Source organism: Euleptes europaea, chromosome 10 (genome assembly GCF_029931775.1).
Source record: "Euleptes europaea isolate rEulEur1 chromosome 10, rEulEur1.hap1, whole genome shotgun sequence".
Lineage (NCBI taxonomy): Eukaryota > Metazoa > Chordata > Lepidosauria > Squamata > Sphaerodactylidae > Euleptes > Euleptes europaea.
The window spans coordinates 25,227,791-25,244,018 of record NC_079321.1 but is presented as its reverse complement, the minus strand read 5'-3'; the positions used below and the strand labels follow the sequence as shown (position 1 = coordinate 25,244,018).

The 16,228-nt window shown below is 43.6% G+C and overlaps 1 protein-coding gene across 1 annotated transcript in view; it reads left to right on the top strand.

Annotated features, from left to right (window-relative positions):
- The first annotated feature begins 1,824 nt into the window (after positions 1 to 1,824).
- Positions 1,825 to 16,228, top strand: part of GEN1 (GEN1 Holliday junction 5' flap endonuclease) — a 30,410-nt gene continuing 16,006 nt past the window's right edge. The window contains exons 1-5 of the mRNA XM_056856723.1: positions 1,825 to 2,005; positions 6,458 to 6,644; positions 7,451 to 7,627; positions 9,185 to 9,295; positions 13,986 to 14,059. Of these exons, the coding sequence (XP_056712701.1) occupies positions 1,845 to 2,005; positions 6,458 to 6,644; positions 7,451 to 7,627; positions 9,185 to 9,295; positions 13,986 to 14,059 (710 nt within the window). The 5' untranslated portion in view covers positions 1,825 to 1,844. The remainder of the gene's footprint in view (positions 2,006 to 6,457; positions 6,645 to 7,450; positions 7,628 to 9,184; positions 9,296 to 13,985; positions 14,060 to 16,228) is intronic.

Here is a 16,228-nt window from a genome sequence, read left to right as displayed (position 1 = left end):
CCCCAGCGCCCCCTACTCTATCCTGTAAAAAGCATTATTCAAAATAGGGGGGTGGGGTTTTGCATGACGCACTAAAGAAGATAAGAACAATAAAATTTCAAAACAGTAACAATTCAACATCTATTCAAAATCAAATTAAAACTTTTTAGTTGAAATTTATTCAACAAAACTGATGAACTTTATCCAGGGGTACCAGCTCTTCAGAGTTTGGAAAAAAAATCTGATAGTTTCCACCAAATTTGCCAGCATGGTGCCATAGCCTGATCTATTGTAAATTAGTGAACAACACAGTTGAAGGGGCCCATCTCTAGCGCCCCCCTGCTTCCCTCTTGCCTCTTAGTGCCCCCCTAGGTAATCCCACCGCCCCACAGGGGGTGGTACTTCCCACTTTGGGAACCACTGCTTTATACTGTAATTTTCTGGACTGATATTTTTTTCCTGGGCAGGAGATAGATTGGGGTCCAACGATAGATCACTTAGTGACTGGTAGGATTCTTGCAAAGCATGCTGGACTACGTGATGGTTGATCTGGCCAGTTTTTAAGCAGAAGTGCATGCTTAGGATCACAGATACCAGATTAGTTATGCCTTAGTTGTTAAGAGGTCTTGAGTGCACTCACTTGTTTTGTAAATTTCACATGCATTGGGTGATCCAGGGGAATGCCAGTTTTAAAAAATAAAGAAAAATTGGACACTGCACCTCCAAAAAGCACCTCCATTCACTGACTGTTTATATATATTTTCTTCCAAAGTGCAATGTTATATGCAAACGGTCCACTAGATGGCAATGTTCCCATTTTTTGGTAAGAATTCATAGCGGTTCCTTTCCCCCCTCTTCCTCTCTGGACTGGATTTCAGTACAGTTGTACTGAATGTTTGTCATGAATGTCAGACCCCTCATTCCGCCTTGCCTACTTCACAGGGAGGGAAAATGAAGGACGGAAGAACCATGTCGGCTTCCCTAAGGGCAGGATTTAAATAAATGATAGATGGAAATGCACCCCGTAAACATAGCCTGCCTGGCAAACGTTGCGATGTGACGTCACCCCATGGGTCAGGAATGACCCGGTGCTTGCACAGGGGACTACTTCAACTGGGGGAGCTAGAAACCAAACCAGAAATGGGCAAGCAGAGCCTCTTTAAGTAAATGCCAATGCAATTGCACATTTTAGTCACTCCTTTATTTAGGTAGGCATACCTCACTTTTCTCCCCAGCAAGTATCCAAAGAGACATCAGTCTCCCCTCCTCTGGTTACTCCTCACAATAACCCTGTGAGGCAGGTTAAATTGAGAGTGACTGCACTCTTCAATACAGAGAAATCTTATTTCAGAGCAAAAAACAATCTTGCTTTAAGGGAAGGTGATAAGATTTCCATCACATGTGTGTGTAAAGTGCTGTCAAGTCGCAGCCGACTTATGGCGACCCTAGCAAGGGGCTTTCAAAGCAAGGGAGAAGCAGAGGTGGTTTCCATCACATATCACTCATTAAAGACTTAGGACTGTGGATTGCTAAAAATATATATTAAATGCTTTCTTTTCATTTACTGTAGTCATCTGCTCACTTCAGCAGCACGTACACTAAAAAATAGAACGACACAGAGAAGATTAGCATGTACTGTTGTCACCAAAGCTAAAAAATTTAATACATGCCTTTGAAAGGAATCAGGGTTTTCCTAGGAAAGTTTTTTGGCGTTTTAGCCTATTGAAAAATGCCTTCTATTGATGTTCTTACAAATGTCAATTTCCCTTGTCTGCTGCGATTTCAGTTGTGTCAACTGAGCCCTCCGTCATATTTGTGTCGGCCCGAACAGCTGCTGTTCTTGTACTGACTGAACATCTGGGACAATGGGAGTCACTAGTCTGTGGCAGATCCTGGAACCGGTAAAACAACACAGCCCCCTCAGCCATCTTAAAGGAAAGACACTGGCGGTTGATTTAAGCCTCTGGGTGTGTGAAGCGCAGACTGTGAAAAAGATGGTTGGTGTAGTCACAAAGCCTCACCTCAGGTGGGTACAGTAGTACGTTGTATGTGACTGTCAAGTATTGGGCATTGCTGCAATGCATGTTCCTTGCGTGTGTGTTAAGTGTTTCTGACTTATGGTTTTATTTAACTGATGTTTAATAATGTGAACTGCTCTGAGCCCAGACTTGGCTGGGAAAGAGCGGTATATAAATTCAACAAATAAATGTGGCAACCCTATGAATTCATGACCTCCAAAATGTCCTGTCATTAACAGCCTTGCTCAGGTCTTGCAAACTGACGGCTGTGGCTTCCTTGATTGAGTCAATCCACCTCATGTTTGGTCTTCCTCTTTTCCTGCAGTGTTCAACTCTTCCTAGCATTATTGTCTTTTCCAGTGACTTTTGTCTTCTCTTAATGTTACCAAAGTATATTAGCCTCAGTTTGGTCATTTTAGCTTCTAGGGAGAGTTCAGGCATGATTTGTTCTAGAACACCCTTATTTGTCTTTTTGTGGTCCACGGTATCCATAAAACCCTCGGTCTGGGAATGCTTCTTTTTGCAGAGCAACCAAAATGATCAGGGGGCTACAGCAACTGCCCTATGAGGAGCGGTTAAAATGCTTGGGGCTGTTTGGCTTCCTAGAGGCACCTGGTTGGCCATTGTGTGAACAGGCTGTTGGATCTGATGGGCCTTGGTCTGATCCAGCATAGCCTTCCTTATGTTCTTATGCAGGCAGCTACTTGTGCCTGCAAAATAGCTGGAGTAGTCCCATGAAACTTGGTGGAGGAGTTTCACGGGGTTTGTGTGAATCGCCCTTTTTTCTTGTTATTTCGGGCCGGGAAGCCTCTCAGGAGACAGCGTAGCGGCTCCATCCCGTACGTTCCCTAACTACCCTTCCCCCACTCAGGATTGCTCTGCCCATCTGGATCCAATCCGAGGTGTATTCTAAACACGTCTCCATGTTATTTCCAACAGCTTTATAGTGACACTTTGTTAAATTCCTTTCTAGGTCAAAAGTAAAATCATTCAAAAAGCGAATGTTTTCTCCCTTCATTCCTTTTTAATAGAGAAATTTGAAAACCCCACCTTACATCCCAGCATTATTGGTGAGGCTGTTCTCACTTTGGAAACACATAATTTGAATAAACAGACACTAGAGTGTTAATTGCCTGTGGATCCTGTAATGGTTTTTACTTGGCTATTCAGATGAACCTGTAAGGAAAATGGATTTGGAAATGGTCAGTAATTTATAACAGCAGCCAATGCAGGGGATAGCTGAACAGCTGAAATTGGTAAATGCACCTATTATTGAAGATTTAGAGTTCCCCTGTTGGGAAATTGTTAAAATGAATGATAAAGGTGATGAAATTGAGACCAGGAAGATAATCTTCTTAATGATAAATGACTTAAGTTTCTAATTATTGGAATGTAGTAAAACTCCACAGTTAGCTGTGACGTAACCTTGTGTGGTTACAAAATGGGAGAAATTGTCTTTTGGAGTTAGAAGAGCCAAGAGAAGAGTCCATTACAATAAATATGGTATGAACACATGAAGGTGCCTTATACTGAATCAGACCCTTGGTCCATCCAAGTCAGTATTGTCTACTCAGACCAGCAGTGGCTCTCCAGGGTGTCAGGTAGAGGTATTTCATGTCACCTACTTGCCTGGTCCCTTTAACTGGAGATGCTGGGGATTGAACCTGGGACCTTATGCATGACAAGCAGATGCTCTACCTCTGAGCCACACACTGAGTGTGTTTACTTGGTACATTAACTGGGCCATCCCAAGCAGAGTTACATCCTTCTCATTAAAATCAGTGGGCTTAGAAGGGTGCAACTGCCCAGCTCAGCACCATGAATGGCTTTTAAAGGACGAAATTAACACCATGATGTGATTTCAAAGCACAGGGGTCATGGATGAGGGATGACTTTTGACAGCTTTAAACAGCCAAAGCTGCCACTACCTCCAGCTATTTACCGGAAGGCACAAGTAAGCCTGATCCACAACTCATAATCTGAAACACTCTGGTTTCACCCAATGTAGGCTGCTTTCCTCTGTACCCCTGGGAGGAGGTCCGGTTGAACTCAGTGTGTCTTACTAGGCCCATTAATGAGACTTACAGTGCAGTCCTAAGAAGGAGCAGGGTGGGTAAAGTTCCGTCAAGTTGCAGCCGACTTATGGCGACCCCCTAGGGTTTTCAAGGCAAGAGACCAACAGAGGTGGGTTGCCATTGCCTTCCTCTGTGTAGAGACCCTGGTATTCTTTGTAGAAACCCTGGGAGAGCCAGCGTGGTGTAGTGGTTAAGAGAGGTGGTTTGGAGCAGTGGACTCTAATCTGGAGAACCAGGTTTGATTCCCCACTCCTCCACATGAGCAGCGGACGCTAATCTGGTGAACCAGGTTGGTTTCCCCACTCCTACACATGAAGCCAGCTAGGTGACCTTGGGCTAGTCAGAGTTCTCTTAGAGCTCTCTCAGCCTCACCTACCTCACAGGGTATGTGTTGTGGGGAGGAGAAGGTGATTGTAAGCTGGTTTGATTCCTTCTTAAGTTGTAGAGAAAGTCAGCATATAAAAACCAACTCTTCTTCTTCTTCCTTGGTGGTCTCCCATCCAAGTACTAACCAGGGCTGTCCCTGCTTAACTTCTAAGATCTGACGATATCAGGCTAGCCTGGGCCATCCAGGTCAGGGCTCCGAATAAGTACATCCTTCTAAGTCCATTGACTTCACGGTAACACTGCTTAGGATGGCACGGTTAATGTCCATTGAAGGTTGCCTAACCTTTTTGAATTTGTGTGTGCATGTGTATTAAAAAACAATCTTTTGAAGCAGGCATGAGAGAGGCAAAGGCTCGGTTCAGACACTGCATGAAATCACACTGTAGTTAGCATTTGAACACAGGCCATCACATTAACTACAGTTTGATAGGTAGGGTTGCCAGCTCTGGGTTGGGAAATACCTGGAGATTGTGGGGGTGGAGCCTGAGGAGGGTGGGGTTTGGAGAGGGGAGGGACTTCAATGCCATAGAGTCCAATTGCCAAAGCAGCCATTTTCTCCAGGGGAACTGATCTCTCTTGGCTGGAGATCAGTTGTAATAGCTGGAGATTTCCAGCCACCACCTGGAGGCTGGTAACCCTATTGATAGGGTCCATCAAGCCAGAATGTGAAGCCAGTGTGCTAATCATAGTTTGCGTAAGCTATATTTTTTGTGTGTTATGTACAGTCGCAGACATTCTCGCTTGTTCCCTAGCAAAGCTCTCTCAGGCCACAGAGATAATGAGATAAAGCGAACTTTTGTGGAAGCAAACCAAGATTTGAGCCATTGTCTGTGTTTGACTCCTGGTGTCACAAAACCATCCATAATTAAAATAAATCACGGTTTCACATCGTGACTTAACTGAGCCAATGAATTTGCTTCAGTTAACAGTTTTGCAAAGAATTACCCTTCTTGGCGGCTGTGGGAATCACTGAATCAATCTTATATTTATTCACTGAAACTTGTGTGGGTTGGGAGATGAGTGGGTGTTGCTATGAAATTACCACAAAATGTCATACTGCCAAAATGTTGTACTGGGTTGACAGTGACTTGGGTCATTTAAGTATGTATGACATACCACAAATAAAAGAGAATTTGGAAAACTAGATGAGCTAGCCTAGATATACTTTTCTATTATGTTGTGATGCTCCCCCCGACTGGCCACGAAGTCTGCCCTTCTGCTGTCGGGTGGGCATTGGAAGGGGTTGCACCACCTGGTTCCTCTCGCTCCCTTATATTATATTATGTTATATTTATATTGGTGTGTGTGAAAATTTAATAGTAGTAGTACTTAGTACTAGTAGTATGTTTTCACTTACAACTGCTTTGACACTTTTACCTGCTCTCACAGGGCTGGAGCAGAATTCACAGCTACCTCCCTGGCCTGTTGTGGGAACTGCCTTATATAGGTTGGGTTTGGCCCTGCCTCTTTCCAGCTTCTCGCAATCTCAGTAGGATTCAGTTGGCTCCTCCTTGCTGTCTCCCTGATAGGTCCCTCCTAGGGCTGCCTCTCAGCCCCTGAGGAAATTCCCACCAGCTAGGCTGGGCTGGCTTCCTGAGGGCCCACCCAGTCCCAGTGACTGCCTGTGATGCTTGTTCACCCTCCTCCTTATTAGCCGCCTGCTTCTCTTGGTGATATGCTACTGCTATGGCCGCTATGCTGCTGCTATGGCCGCTGCTGTCCCTTCTGCTGCCATTCTGGTCCTCTAGGGCCCCTGAGCCCCTGCTAGCTGCACTGGGTCTGGGGCTGCTACTCCTGCAGCCTCTGTCGGTGGTTTTGCCCTTGGGTATGTCTCCTGAATCTGGAGATGGGCCTATCTGTGGACTTATGCATATGCTCTCTTCCCTGCCATAGAAATACCATCAAATATTTCTGTTTCCTGACCAACATTAGGCCACCATAAAATTCATACTGGTTCCCAACTTGCACAGAAGTGACTTTTCTTTCTTGTCATTGCAGGAATCTTTTTTTCCGAGTCTCTTCTTTAACACGAATGGGGATCCGTCTGGTCTTTGTCATGGAGGGAGATGCTCCAAAGCTGAAAGCCGATACAATGAGTAAACGGTCAGAGATGCGTTTTGGGCCCTCCCACAAACCTGGGGCTGCAAGAACAGGGAGATCTCATTTCAGATCTTTCTTGAAGGAGGCAAGTTACATATGCTTGGTCGGTGGTGTTTTCAGAGTGCTCAATATTACCAGTGGTGGTGGTTTCATTGAATGTTGTTGGCATGTTGCTTAAGATTATGTATTTTTGAACTATAAATTTCAAGGTTTTTTGAGACCTTTTGGTGAGCCACAAGGACCAGTCCAAAGCAAAGCGAGTTGTCCTATCTCTCCCAACTACATAATGACTTGTATGTTAATAGCGTACAAAAGCATTACCCTGCATATGTTTCTCAGTTCCCACCTCTGTTGGAAGATTGTGAACTGGAAAGTTGTCGAGAGCTTATCTCTCTTCCGACTTTTTGGCACGGCTGTGAGATGCCCAGCTGGTATGTGTCAGCATCACACCTGCTAGGAAGCATACCTGGGGCAATTACCACTACTCTAGAAGGGTTTCTTTTAGGCCAGCCCCATTTCATGAGAGGTGGCAGCACTAAACATGGGCAAGATGGTTGGCAAATGGTATTGTTAATTCTGAAGGTTTTCCAGTGTGAATATTATACTCCTTATCTGTTCATCCATGCTGGCACCATGTGTGTAGGATTCATCTAGCTTTGATTTTATGATATCAATGTCCTCTGTTGGTAGCGTGGTGTAGTGGTTAAGAGAGGTGAACTCTGATCTGGAGAACCGGGCTCGATTCCCCATTCCTCCACATGAGCAGTGGACGCTAATCTGGTGAACCGGATTGGTTTCCCCACTCCTACACATGAAGCCAGCTGGGTGACTTTGGGCTAGTCACAGCTCTCTCAGCCCCACTTACCTCTCTTGGGATTTTTGTTTCTTTAGTGCCTGGAGATGCTGGAGTGCTTAGGAATCCCTTGGGTCCAAGCAGCTGGTGAAGCGGAGGCCATGTGTGCCTATTTGAATGCAAAGGGCTATGTGGACGGCTGCATCACAAATGATGGCGATGCCTTCCTTTACGGTGCTCAGACAGTCTACCGGAATTTTACCATGAACATAAAGGTAATTTATGATTTGGTGATTTGTTGGCACATGCATCCTGCTTTACCCACAGTGTTCTTTCAAATAGCTGTAAGAGGTATGGTGCCAGGTCCTCCCTGGCAACTAGTGTGTGTGTGTGTGTGTGTGTGACTTACCATCACTGGAGGAAGCCCGGCGCACCAATGTCACCTCCAGAAGTGATGTCATCACATCAGCGACGTTGAGGGAGACGCTCTGGTATTTGGACAAAAACTCTATGGTAGAAGCCGTTTCTACCGTAGAGTTTTGCCCAAATACCAGAGTGTCTCCCTTGAGATTGCTGATGTAATGATGTCACTTCTGGAAGTGGCGTCATCACGCCGCTGGGGCTAGGGGCTCATTTTAAGCCGGGTAAGACCCCTGCCAGCCAATTAGCAGCGCCAGGGAAAAGGGGCCCAAATCGGGGGATCCCCCGCCCCTGGCGGGGGTCTGGCAACCCAAGTAAGGGGTGATAGCTATTCTGAACAGTTATCCTGCTTCTGTATCATTGTCCAAAAAGGGCCTTTGTTCTGTTCTCTGTCTTTGATCTATGAAACCTTGTCTGTCTGACGGGAGCCACTGTGGTATAGTGAATAGTGTTGGACTATAATCCTGGGAAAGCCGGATTTGAATCTTCGCTCTTGCCATGGAAGCTGGGCCAGTTACTCTCTCCCAGCATAACCTTTCTGACAGGGTACTTTTTGTGAGAAAATGGAGGGGAGAACAGTGTTTTAATCCGCTGTGGATCCCCATTGGGGAGAAAGAGCATAAATAAATACAAAATATAGACAGAAGCTTAACTGTGCTTTAGTATGATGTCTGAATCGTAAAAGCATAGCCACAGCTATTACTCTGACAGAAGTCACTATGGGTTGGATCCAGTCAGCTTTTTTGCTCAGTGTTTATTATAGCCCCCATCCTACATCGCTTTTATTCATGCAGTATAAACTTTGTAGTGGTCAAGCAGAATTCCTTCCTCCTTTTTCACCAGTGGAAAAGCTGGTTGGTTCCAACCCTATAGCTACACAATAGAATGCAGAACCCTTGAAAAGTAAAAGGCAGTTCTATGAAAGCTCATATTATAGTAAGAGTTTTATTACATGTTATGGCTGAGTTCAGATACAATGAGGCCAAACCATGGTTTGGTATTTCACAAATGAGCACCTGACTCCAAAAACCTGTCACAGATGCAGGTAGTAAAAGCATCCCCATTTGAGGTCATGGTCATTTTAATCTAAAATAAACAATGTACTGAACGTCGCTTTCTAAAATAGTATTATTATCGTTGTCAGTGAGGTTTTCCTGAACATCTGGAATTTTCAAATAAAAATTCAAACAATCTAGGCCTTTAATGTAGTATACATTGTGGTATATTCCTTCTTATTCTGAACAATTTTGCAGTACTTTTTAGTATTTTATGCTAATGTTGGCAGAGAAAGCATCTCCAGCTCTCACTGTACATGCATCGCTTTTGGCCTTTTCTAGCCCCTTTGGTGGTCAGGCCATGCTTTAGATTATGAAATTCCAGAAGGTATTACCATTGTACCCTATTTCCTACAGGACCCACATGTTGACTGCTACTCAATATCCTCTATTGAGGAGACGCTAGGCTGCAGCAGAGAGTGTCTGATTGGATTAGCAATTCTGCTTGGCTGTGATTATCTTCCTAAGGTAACAAGCAAAAAAATTAAGGCTCTGGTACTAACTTCTAATTTTCCATTTTAACTGTGACTCTTCCTCAAGCCAGAGATGCATCAGAGTCTTGTCATAGTATGACCTATGTTTTTATGTCACATTTTTCTTTATGTTCATTCCTGGACATTTTTTCACTGCCCTTAGCAATGTGTTCCAGTCTACCTACAGCAGGGATCCTAAGCACATGCATTTGAAATTATTACATGCACTGTAATAATTGTGACTAGCTGCTAAAGATGAAGAGAAGAGTCCCAGACTGTTATTCCCCCCCACCCCCACTAATGCTGCTCCTTTGTCACGAGGGATATATGGCTGCGGTGGGGAGGCAGTCGCAGCCGGTGTAGGGGTTTCAGGGAGCTGGGCGGGTTGCCCAAGACCCCTCCACTCATGTGTGTCCCTCAGAGACACCCTATAAAGTATTTTTCTGTGTGAGTATTTTTCTGTGTGGGTAGTTTTCCATAGGGATATTCTTCCATGTGGGCTTTTTTCCGTATGGGCATTTTTCTTGTGCAAATTTATGACAGTGGGTTTTTTTCTGTGCGCAATTTTCATGTGGGCATTTTTCATTTGTGTTTTTTTTTCCTGGTTACCGGTGATGTATATAAGCCTAAAAGGCAAACTGAACTGCAGATTCATGCAGTCAGTCAAAGTTGGAGGGTGTAGATTTAATCCCATTGGCCCTTGGGTGATCCTAAGCCATGGGTTTCCAACTGCATTGAGCTTGTGGGCCCTTTCGGAATTTTGAAAGCAGGTAGTGGGTATGACTGCCAGGGGGTCACAACTAACCACAAAATGGATGCAATGGGAGCTGAGGCCAATCACAAAATGTTGAGAAGTTGCAAGCCAGCATGGTGTAGTGGTTAAAAGTGGTGGTTTGGAACAGTGGACTCTGATCTGGAGTACCGGGTTTGAGTCCCCATTCCTCCACATGAGCGGCAGAGGCTAATCTGGTGAACTGGATTTGTTTCCCCACACCTACACATGAAGCCAGCTGGGTGACCTTGGGCTAGTCACACTCTCTCAGCCCCGCCTACCCCACAAGGTGTCTGTTGTGGGGAAGGGAAGGTGTTTGTTAGCTGGTTTGATTGTTCCTTAAGTGGTAGAGAAAGTCGGCATATAAAAACCAACTCTTCTTCTTCATCCTCCTCGTCTTCCTATGATGGAAGCAACTGTTTGTGGATGGGTGTTCCATCCAAACTCAAAGATGGCTTCCTCTTGGGGTCTTCTGAAGCACCTTATGCTCCAGTGAGTTGAAGAAAAGCCAGGACTGGTTCTTTGCTTTGAGGAAGAAGGAAGCGGGTGCCAGGAAACACGCTGCTGAGCACCGCACAGGGGATCACTGCTAAAAATATATTCCTTTGAGATCAGCTGTGTGGCTCAGGATGCTTTTGCTGGCTTTATTAGGATTAAATGGGTTGGATCCTAGTAACTTTTTCACTTGATCTTGCCCATTTCCTCTCCATACTGCAGCTCCCATCCTATCCACACAGTTTCCCTCAGGCATAGTAGCCTCTTTGGTAAGAAAAAGGGGACACTCTTCCCCTTTTCACCTTCAGAAAAGCTCATAGGATCCAACCCGTTGAGCAAAACTCTCATTTGTGAATCCAACTGCTTTGACTGATATTTAGAGTCCCTGGAGAAAGAAACTGCATCCATGCAGTAAATTTAAGAAAATTATGAAGCATATCCATTCCAATTAACAAGACAGTTGGCTATCCTACAGCCAACTTTCAGCTTACTGTTTCCTAGAACTTCATATTTTCTCCATCACATAAAGTTGCCTTTGCCCTCTAGTAGCTTCAGCAGAGACTCTGGTAGACCACTGATTGAGTCATCATGTGGAATACGATTTCTTTTTCGTAGAATCCAAAAAGTTGAGTCCTGACTCAAGGAAGCTCATGCTGAAATATATGTCGTTAGTCTTTAAAATGCCACTGGACATCTGTTTCATTTTGCTACAATAAACCAAAACAGCTACAGAGCCAGCGTGGTGTAGTGGTTAAGAGCAGTGGTTTGGAGCGGTGGACTCTAATCTGGTGAACCAGGTTGGTTTCCCCACCACATGAAGCCAGCTGAGTGACCTTAGGCTAGTCACAGCTCTCTTAGAGCTCTCTCAGCCCCACCTACCTCACAGGGTGTCTGTTGTGGGGAGAGGAAGGGAAAGTGATTGTAAGCCGGTTTGATTCTTCCTTAAGTGGTAGAGAAAGTCGGTATATAAAAATCAACTCTTCTTCATCATCATCGTCTTCTTCATCATCATCTTCATCAGATGTGCCACTTTCCTCTCCCCCACCCCAAATCACTCTGTGGTCTTTTTTAGGAGTGCTGTTTTAAATTGAATCCCATATTTATAGTTCAGGCATCTTATCAACCAAACCATAAGAACGCTGTAGGCTTTTGTTTTGCTTTTGTCCAGCAGCTATCGCAATGCAGGGTTAGCAAGTCCTGCCGCAACATCCTTATGTCTCCTTTGACATTCGTGTGTAGCTAATGCAGCTGTCTGCATAAAACCGTACGGCAGTTTGCTGCCAGCTTTCAATTTCCAGATGACCATCCTGTCCAACCATCGGTTTGCTGTTCCTTCCATTTGTCAGACAAGTTTTGCTTTGTTTCCAGCCACGGAACTTGTTTTGCTGCAAGACTCCGTGTATGCTAGCCAACTTGTTTAATCCACTTGCGCGGCAAAGGTGAGCTAAGTAATCCAAACATCTTCCATCTTGTAGAAGGGGTAAAATTTGCAAGACTACCCTTGGATATAATTGATTTCCCCCAAAGCACACTTTGGTATTGTCATTCTCTGCACATTCCACTAACAGTCTCTTTACCTGACCCTGTCGGTTGATAACTGATGACATTGTTTGTGGTAATGAATCACTCTTGGAGTCAGCATGCCTTATGGGAGACATGTTTGCCTTTCTTAATTCTGTTTATATAATTCTTACTGCAAGTTTGACCTTCCATCTCAGTTTCATCTTTCAGTTGAATTTCAGTTCCAAACAAGCTTCTGGTTTTCTGGCTTCCTTGAAGTCATCCCAAGCTCTGTCATCATCTCTTCCAAAGATTCAGTTACATCACTGTTGAAGCCAGTGGCAACTGCCATTTTCAGTCAGTTTGTGCCGTGGTTGACTGACTGCTGTCAACTGAACAGACGGGATTGGCTTTTGCCACTTAACTGGCCAATGCCAGATCTTCCCAGTTTCTGCAACAGAACGTGAAGAGCTGAGCAAGGCTCAGTTTAGCATTAGGCAGTTGGCCATGGCTAAAAGCATGGTGTGTGCGTGTGTAAAGTGCTGTCAAGTCGCAGCCGACTTATGGCGACCCCGTAGGGTTTTCAAGGCAAGAGACTAACGGGTGGTTAGGGAAGTGATGTGATTGAGCTCTGAAACGCAAATCTGTGCCCACCCCCACCCCCATCTATCTTATTTTGGTCACTCCTGTCTCCCCAGTATTTGGCAAATCTCATTTCTCTAAAATTTACTGTTAAATACGAGATTAAAAAAATGACTTTCAGCTCTTTGGGTATCGTTTCTAAAAATGCCTTCAAGATGCAGTGAACACTTCCCTTCCTGTTGCACAGGTCTCTTACTGTCTGATCGTGTATCACTGGTCTTCAGAGAGCCAGTGTGGTGTAGTGCTTAAGAGAGGCGGACTCTAATCTGGAGAACCGGGTTTGATTCCCCGCTCCTCCACATGAATGGCAGACTCTAATCTGGTGAACCAGGTTAGTTCCCCCTGCTCCTACCCATGAAGCCAGCTGGGTGACCTTGGGCTAGTCACAGTTCCCTCTGTGCTCTCTTAGCCCCACCTACCTCACAAAGTGTCTATTGTGGGGAAAGGAAGGGAAGGAGATTGTAAGACGGTTTGATTCTCCTTAAAGGTAGAGAAAAGTAGGGTATAAAATCCAACTCTTCTTCTTCCAATATGATCTGACCATTCTGGTGCTCGATTAAATTTCACAGCTCCTGTCAACTGAAACACCCTTTCTCAGTGCCTGTGCCTTTCTGACTCCTGCTTATTTTTTTATTTTTATTTTTTAGTATTTCATAACTTTGAAAGCCTTGTCTCTGGGTGTTTTCACACTTACTTGTTACAACCCAGGTCAAACTGATGTGGCCTGCTGGGTGTAATGGTTAGAGTGTTGGCCTAGAATCTAGGAGACCTGTTTGAATCCCCACTCTGCCACGAAAGCTTGTTGGGTGACCTTGGGCCAGTCACACCTTCTCCTAACTTACCTCACAAGGTTGTTGTTATGAGGATAAAATGATGGGCTGGATGTTGTAAACCACTTTTGGTCCCCATTGGGGAGGTAAGTGAGGTATAAATTAAATATATATGCAGCCCAGCTTGGAAGGAGTCGGGAATCTTAGGCAGATGTTCAATTACAAGCATTTCAAGCAGGAGGCCGTACCTTCTTCCCATGTTGACCATAACCTATTTACATCTAAACTTTCCTCTAAATTATATTGAAATTAACATTTTTTTCTTTTGCTGCAGCAACAGGTATGTCAAAACACCCTTAATTTTTAACGTCCAGACATATATGATGTAACTTCGTGTGCAAGCCATTGTGAGAAAGATGCATTGTTTTTATTAGAATGTTTAGCAGATATTGCTGTACATTTGTCTTGCCTGAATCAATTTGTGTCATTCTTCTTGTCTCTAAAAGGGAGTACCGGGAGTTGGAAAAGAACAGGCTTTAAAACTGATTCAGACTTTGAGAGGGCAAAGTTTGCTGGAGAGGTAAATCCCCCCCCCTCCCTGTTTCCTGAATTCCAGTAGTTTTTCTGCCTTTGGTATCTAAGGACAGTGGCTTTGATCCAGCACTTGTTTCTGCTAATGGAAGGGATTTCCATCATGGAGCGTGGCTTTCTCATCTTTTCCCCTCTCTCTGCATCCTGAAATCATGCTCCTGGGGGACCGAGGAGCCCCAAGACGAGCATGAGGGTTAGTTGGAAGCCTGCAATGGGAAGAAGGAATCAAGGAAAATTGTCCTTCTCTATCCTTTCCTGGATCTAGTCCATTTAATATATATAATAGCTGCTATTTGTTACATTTGTGCTATGCAAACTTGAGGTGAAAGTTTCTTGGTGGGAATCTCAAGAACATCTTATGAGTATATAGTCCACATATATTTAATTATAGATATAAAATCCAGCTATATATTACAATTAAAGCAGCAAAATAATTGTACATATTTACATTATGACTATGGTAACTATACTAAACAACTAGCTAAACTTGAGGGTCACAAAGGCTTTTTCAAAAGTTTTAAGAATTATTAAAACATTGCACAGTTCTGCTAATCAGCACTTTAATTTAGCTCTTGGGACCAAAAATCATAACATTATTTCCAATCCCTAAAAAACATTTTGCCCTCTCTTATATCTTTAAAGTTATCTACGTCTTCCTGATTAAAGCTCAGATCAGCTAACTCCGGGATTTCAAGTGGTCTATACTAAGCAGTTTACAGGAACCTAACAACTTGACTTTAGAGACAGAGTAACAGAGTGTGGCTTCATACTGTTCATTTGGGGGTTATGTTATGTTTTATACAGTGAATATTATTCCTCTTTCTTCAGTATCAGATATTCAGCTTGCTCTTATAGTTTTTACAGACTGAGCCAAATAGTTTCAGGTCTCTTGGAATGTTCAGTAGCTGTTTTGGAATGTCTCAGTTCTAATATAGGAGCAAGAGATGAAAAGCATGGAAAAATACTTGTCTAACTTTATTTGGAGTTATAAGAGACCCAGGATTAATTTTCAGGATGCTCGGAAAAATTGATAAGAGGAGGCCTGGGAATCCCTAACATACAAAAGTATTACTATTCAGCTAGAGTAGGTTGGATAACAAAATGGATAAAGGGGGATAAAGACACACACTAACTCTAACTGAGCAATTCTTTGTGTCAGTACCGCTGGGAGTCTGGATTTGGCTGAATAAAAGGGGGGAAATCGCTGTTATGCCAAGGACAATTCTGTAATTAATGCCGTAGATAATGCCTGGACAAAGGTTAGAGCTAAATTAGCTTCTGGAATATGTCCGTTGACTTCTGTTATAAGACCCAAAGACTTTAGTCAGGCTTCAAAGGAAGGGAATTTTAAAGTTTGGGAAGATCTGGGGATATCTGATTATAAATCTTTAGTCCCCAACAGGCAAACAATTATCACCTTTGCAGACATATCATCTTTAAGCAATGGGCAGCTTCCTTGATTCCGGTATCTATAGATTAAAAGTTTCTTGCAAATGCTGCTATGTAAACAGGTAACAAGAACCCAACTAGCATGGGTTTGAAAAATCAGCACCAGCTGGCGAAAGGATTTATAATTATCTAAGATTTATAATTATCTATTGAAGATTGATAGTAAACAGCAGGAAAATATTTTTGCAGAGCTCTGGACAAAAGAGCTGAAAGGCGCAGTAAACCCAGAGGTTGGGGCATTCGGGTTAAGAAGTGGTTTAACATTTTCTGGAAACATCTCTGCCAAAGAAAATATTAAAAAAATGCTTTGCTAGTGGCACCTGTCACCCTCTAAATTGGCAAGAATTTATCAAGGAGCTAAAGGGGATTTTTGGATATGTGGAGCGGCTAATACAAATCTTATACATTTATGGTGGGAATGCAGCAGAATGGTAGAATACTGAAATATTATTGCTATGGTGATCTCTCAAGGTATAAGGAAAGAGTTACCTTTATCCCCTAAGGGTTTCTTGTTGAATTTCCTTCCAAAAGAAGTCCATGAATTTGTGCTTAATGTAGTAACATCGGCAAGGTTCAGACTTGCCCAAAACTGGAAGAAAAATATAATCCCGAAGAAGGAGGGATGGCTGGAGAAGCTGACAGAGCGTATTTGTCTGAGTAAACTAACCTGTCTATTACACTGTCAGAATGAAAAATGGATTTTTTTAAC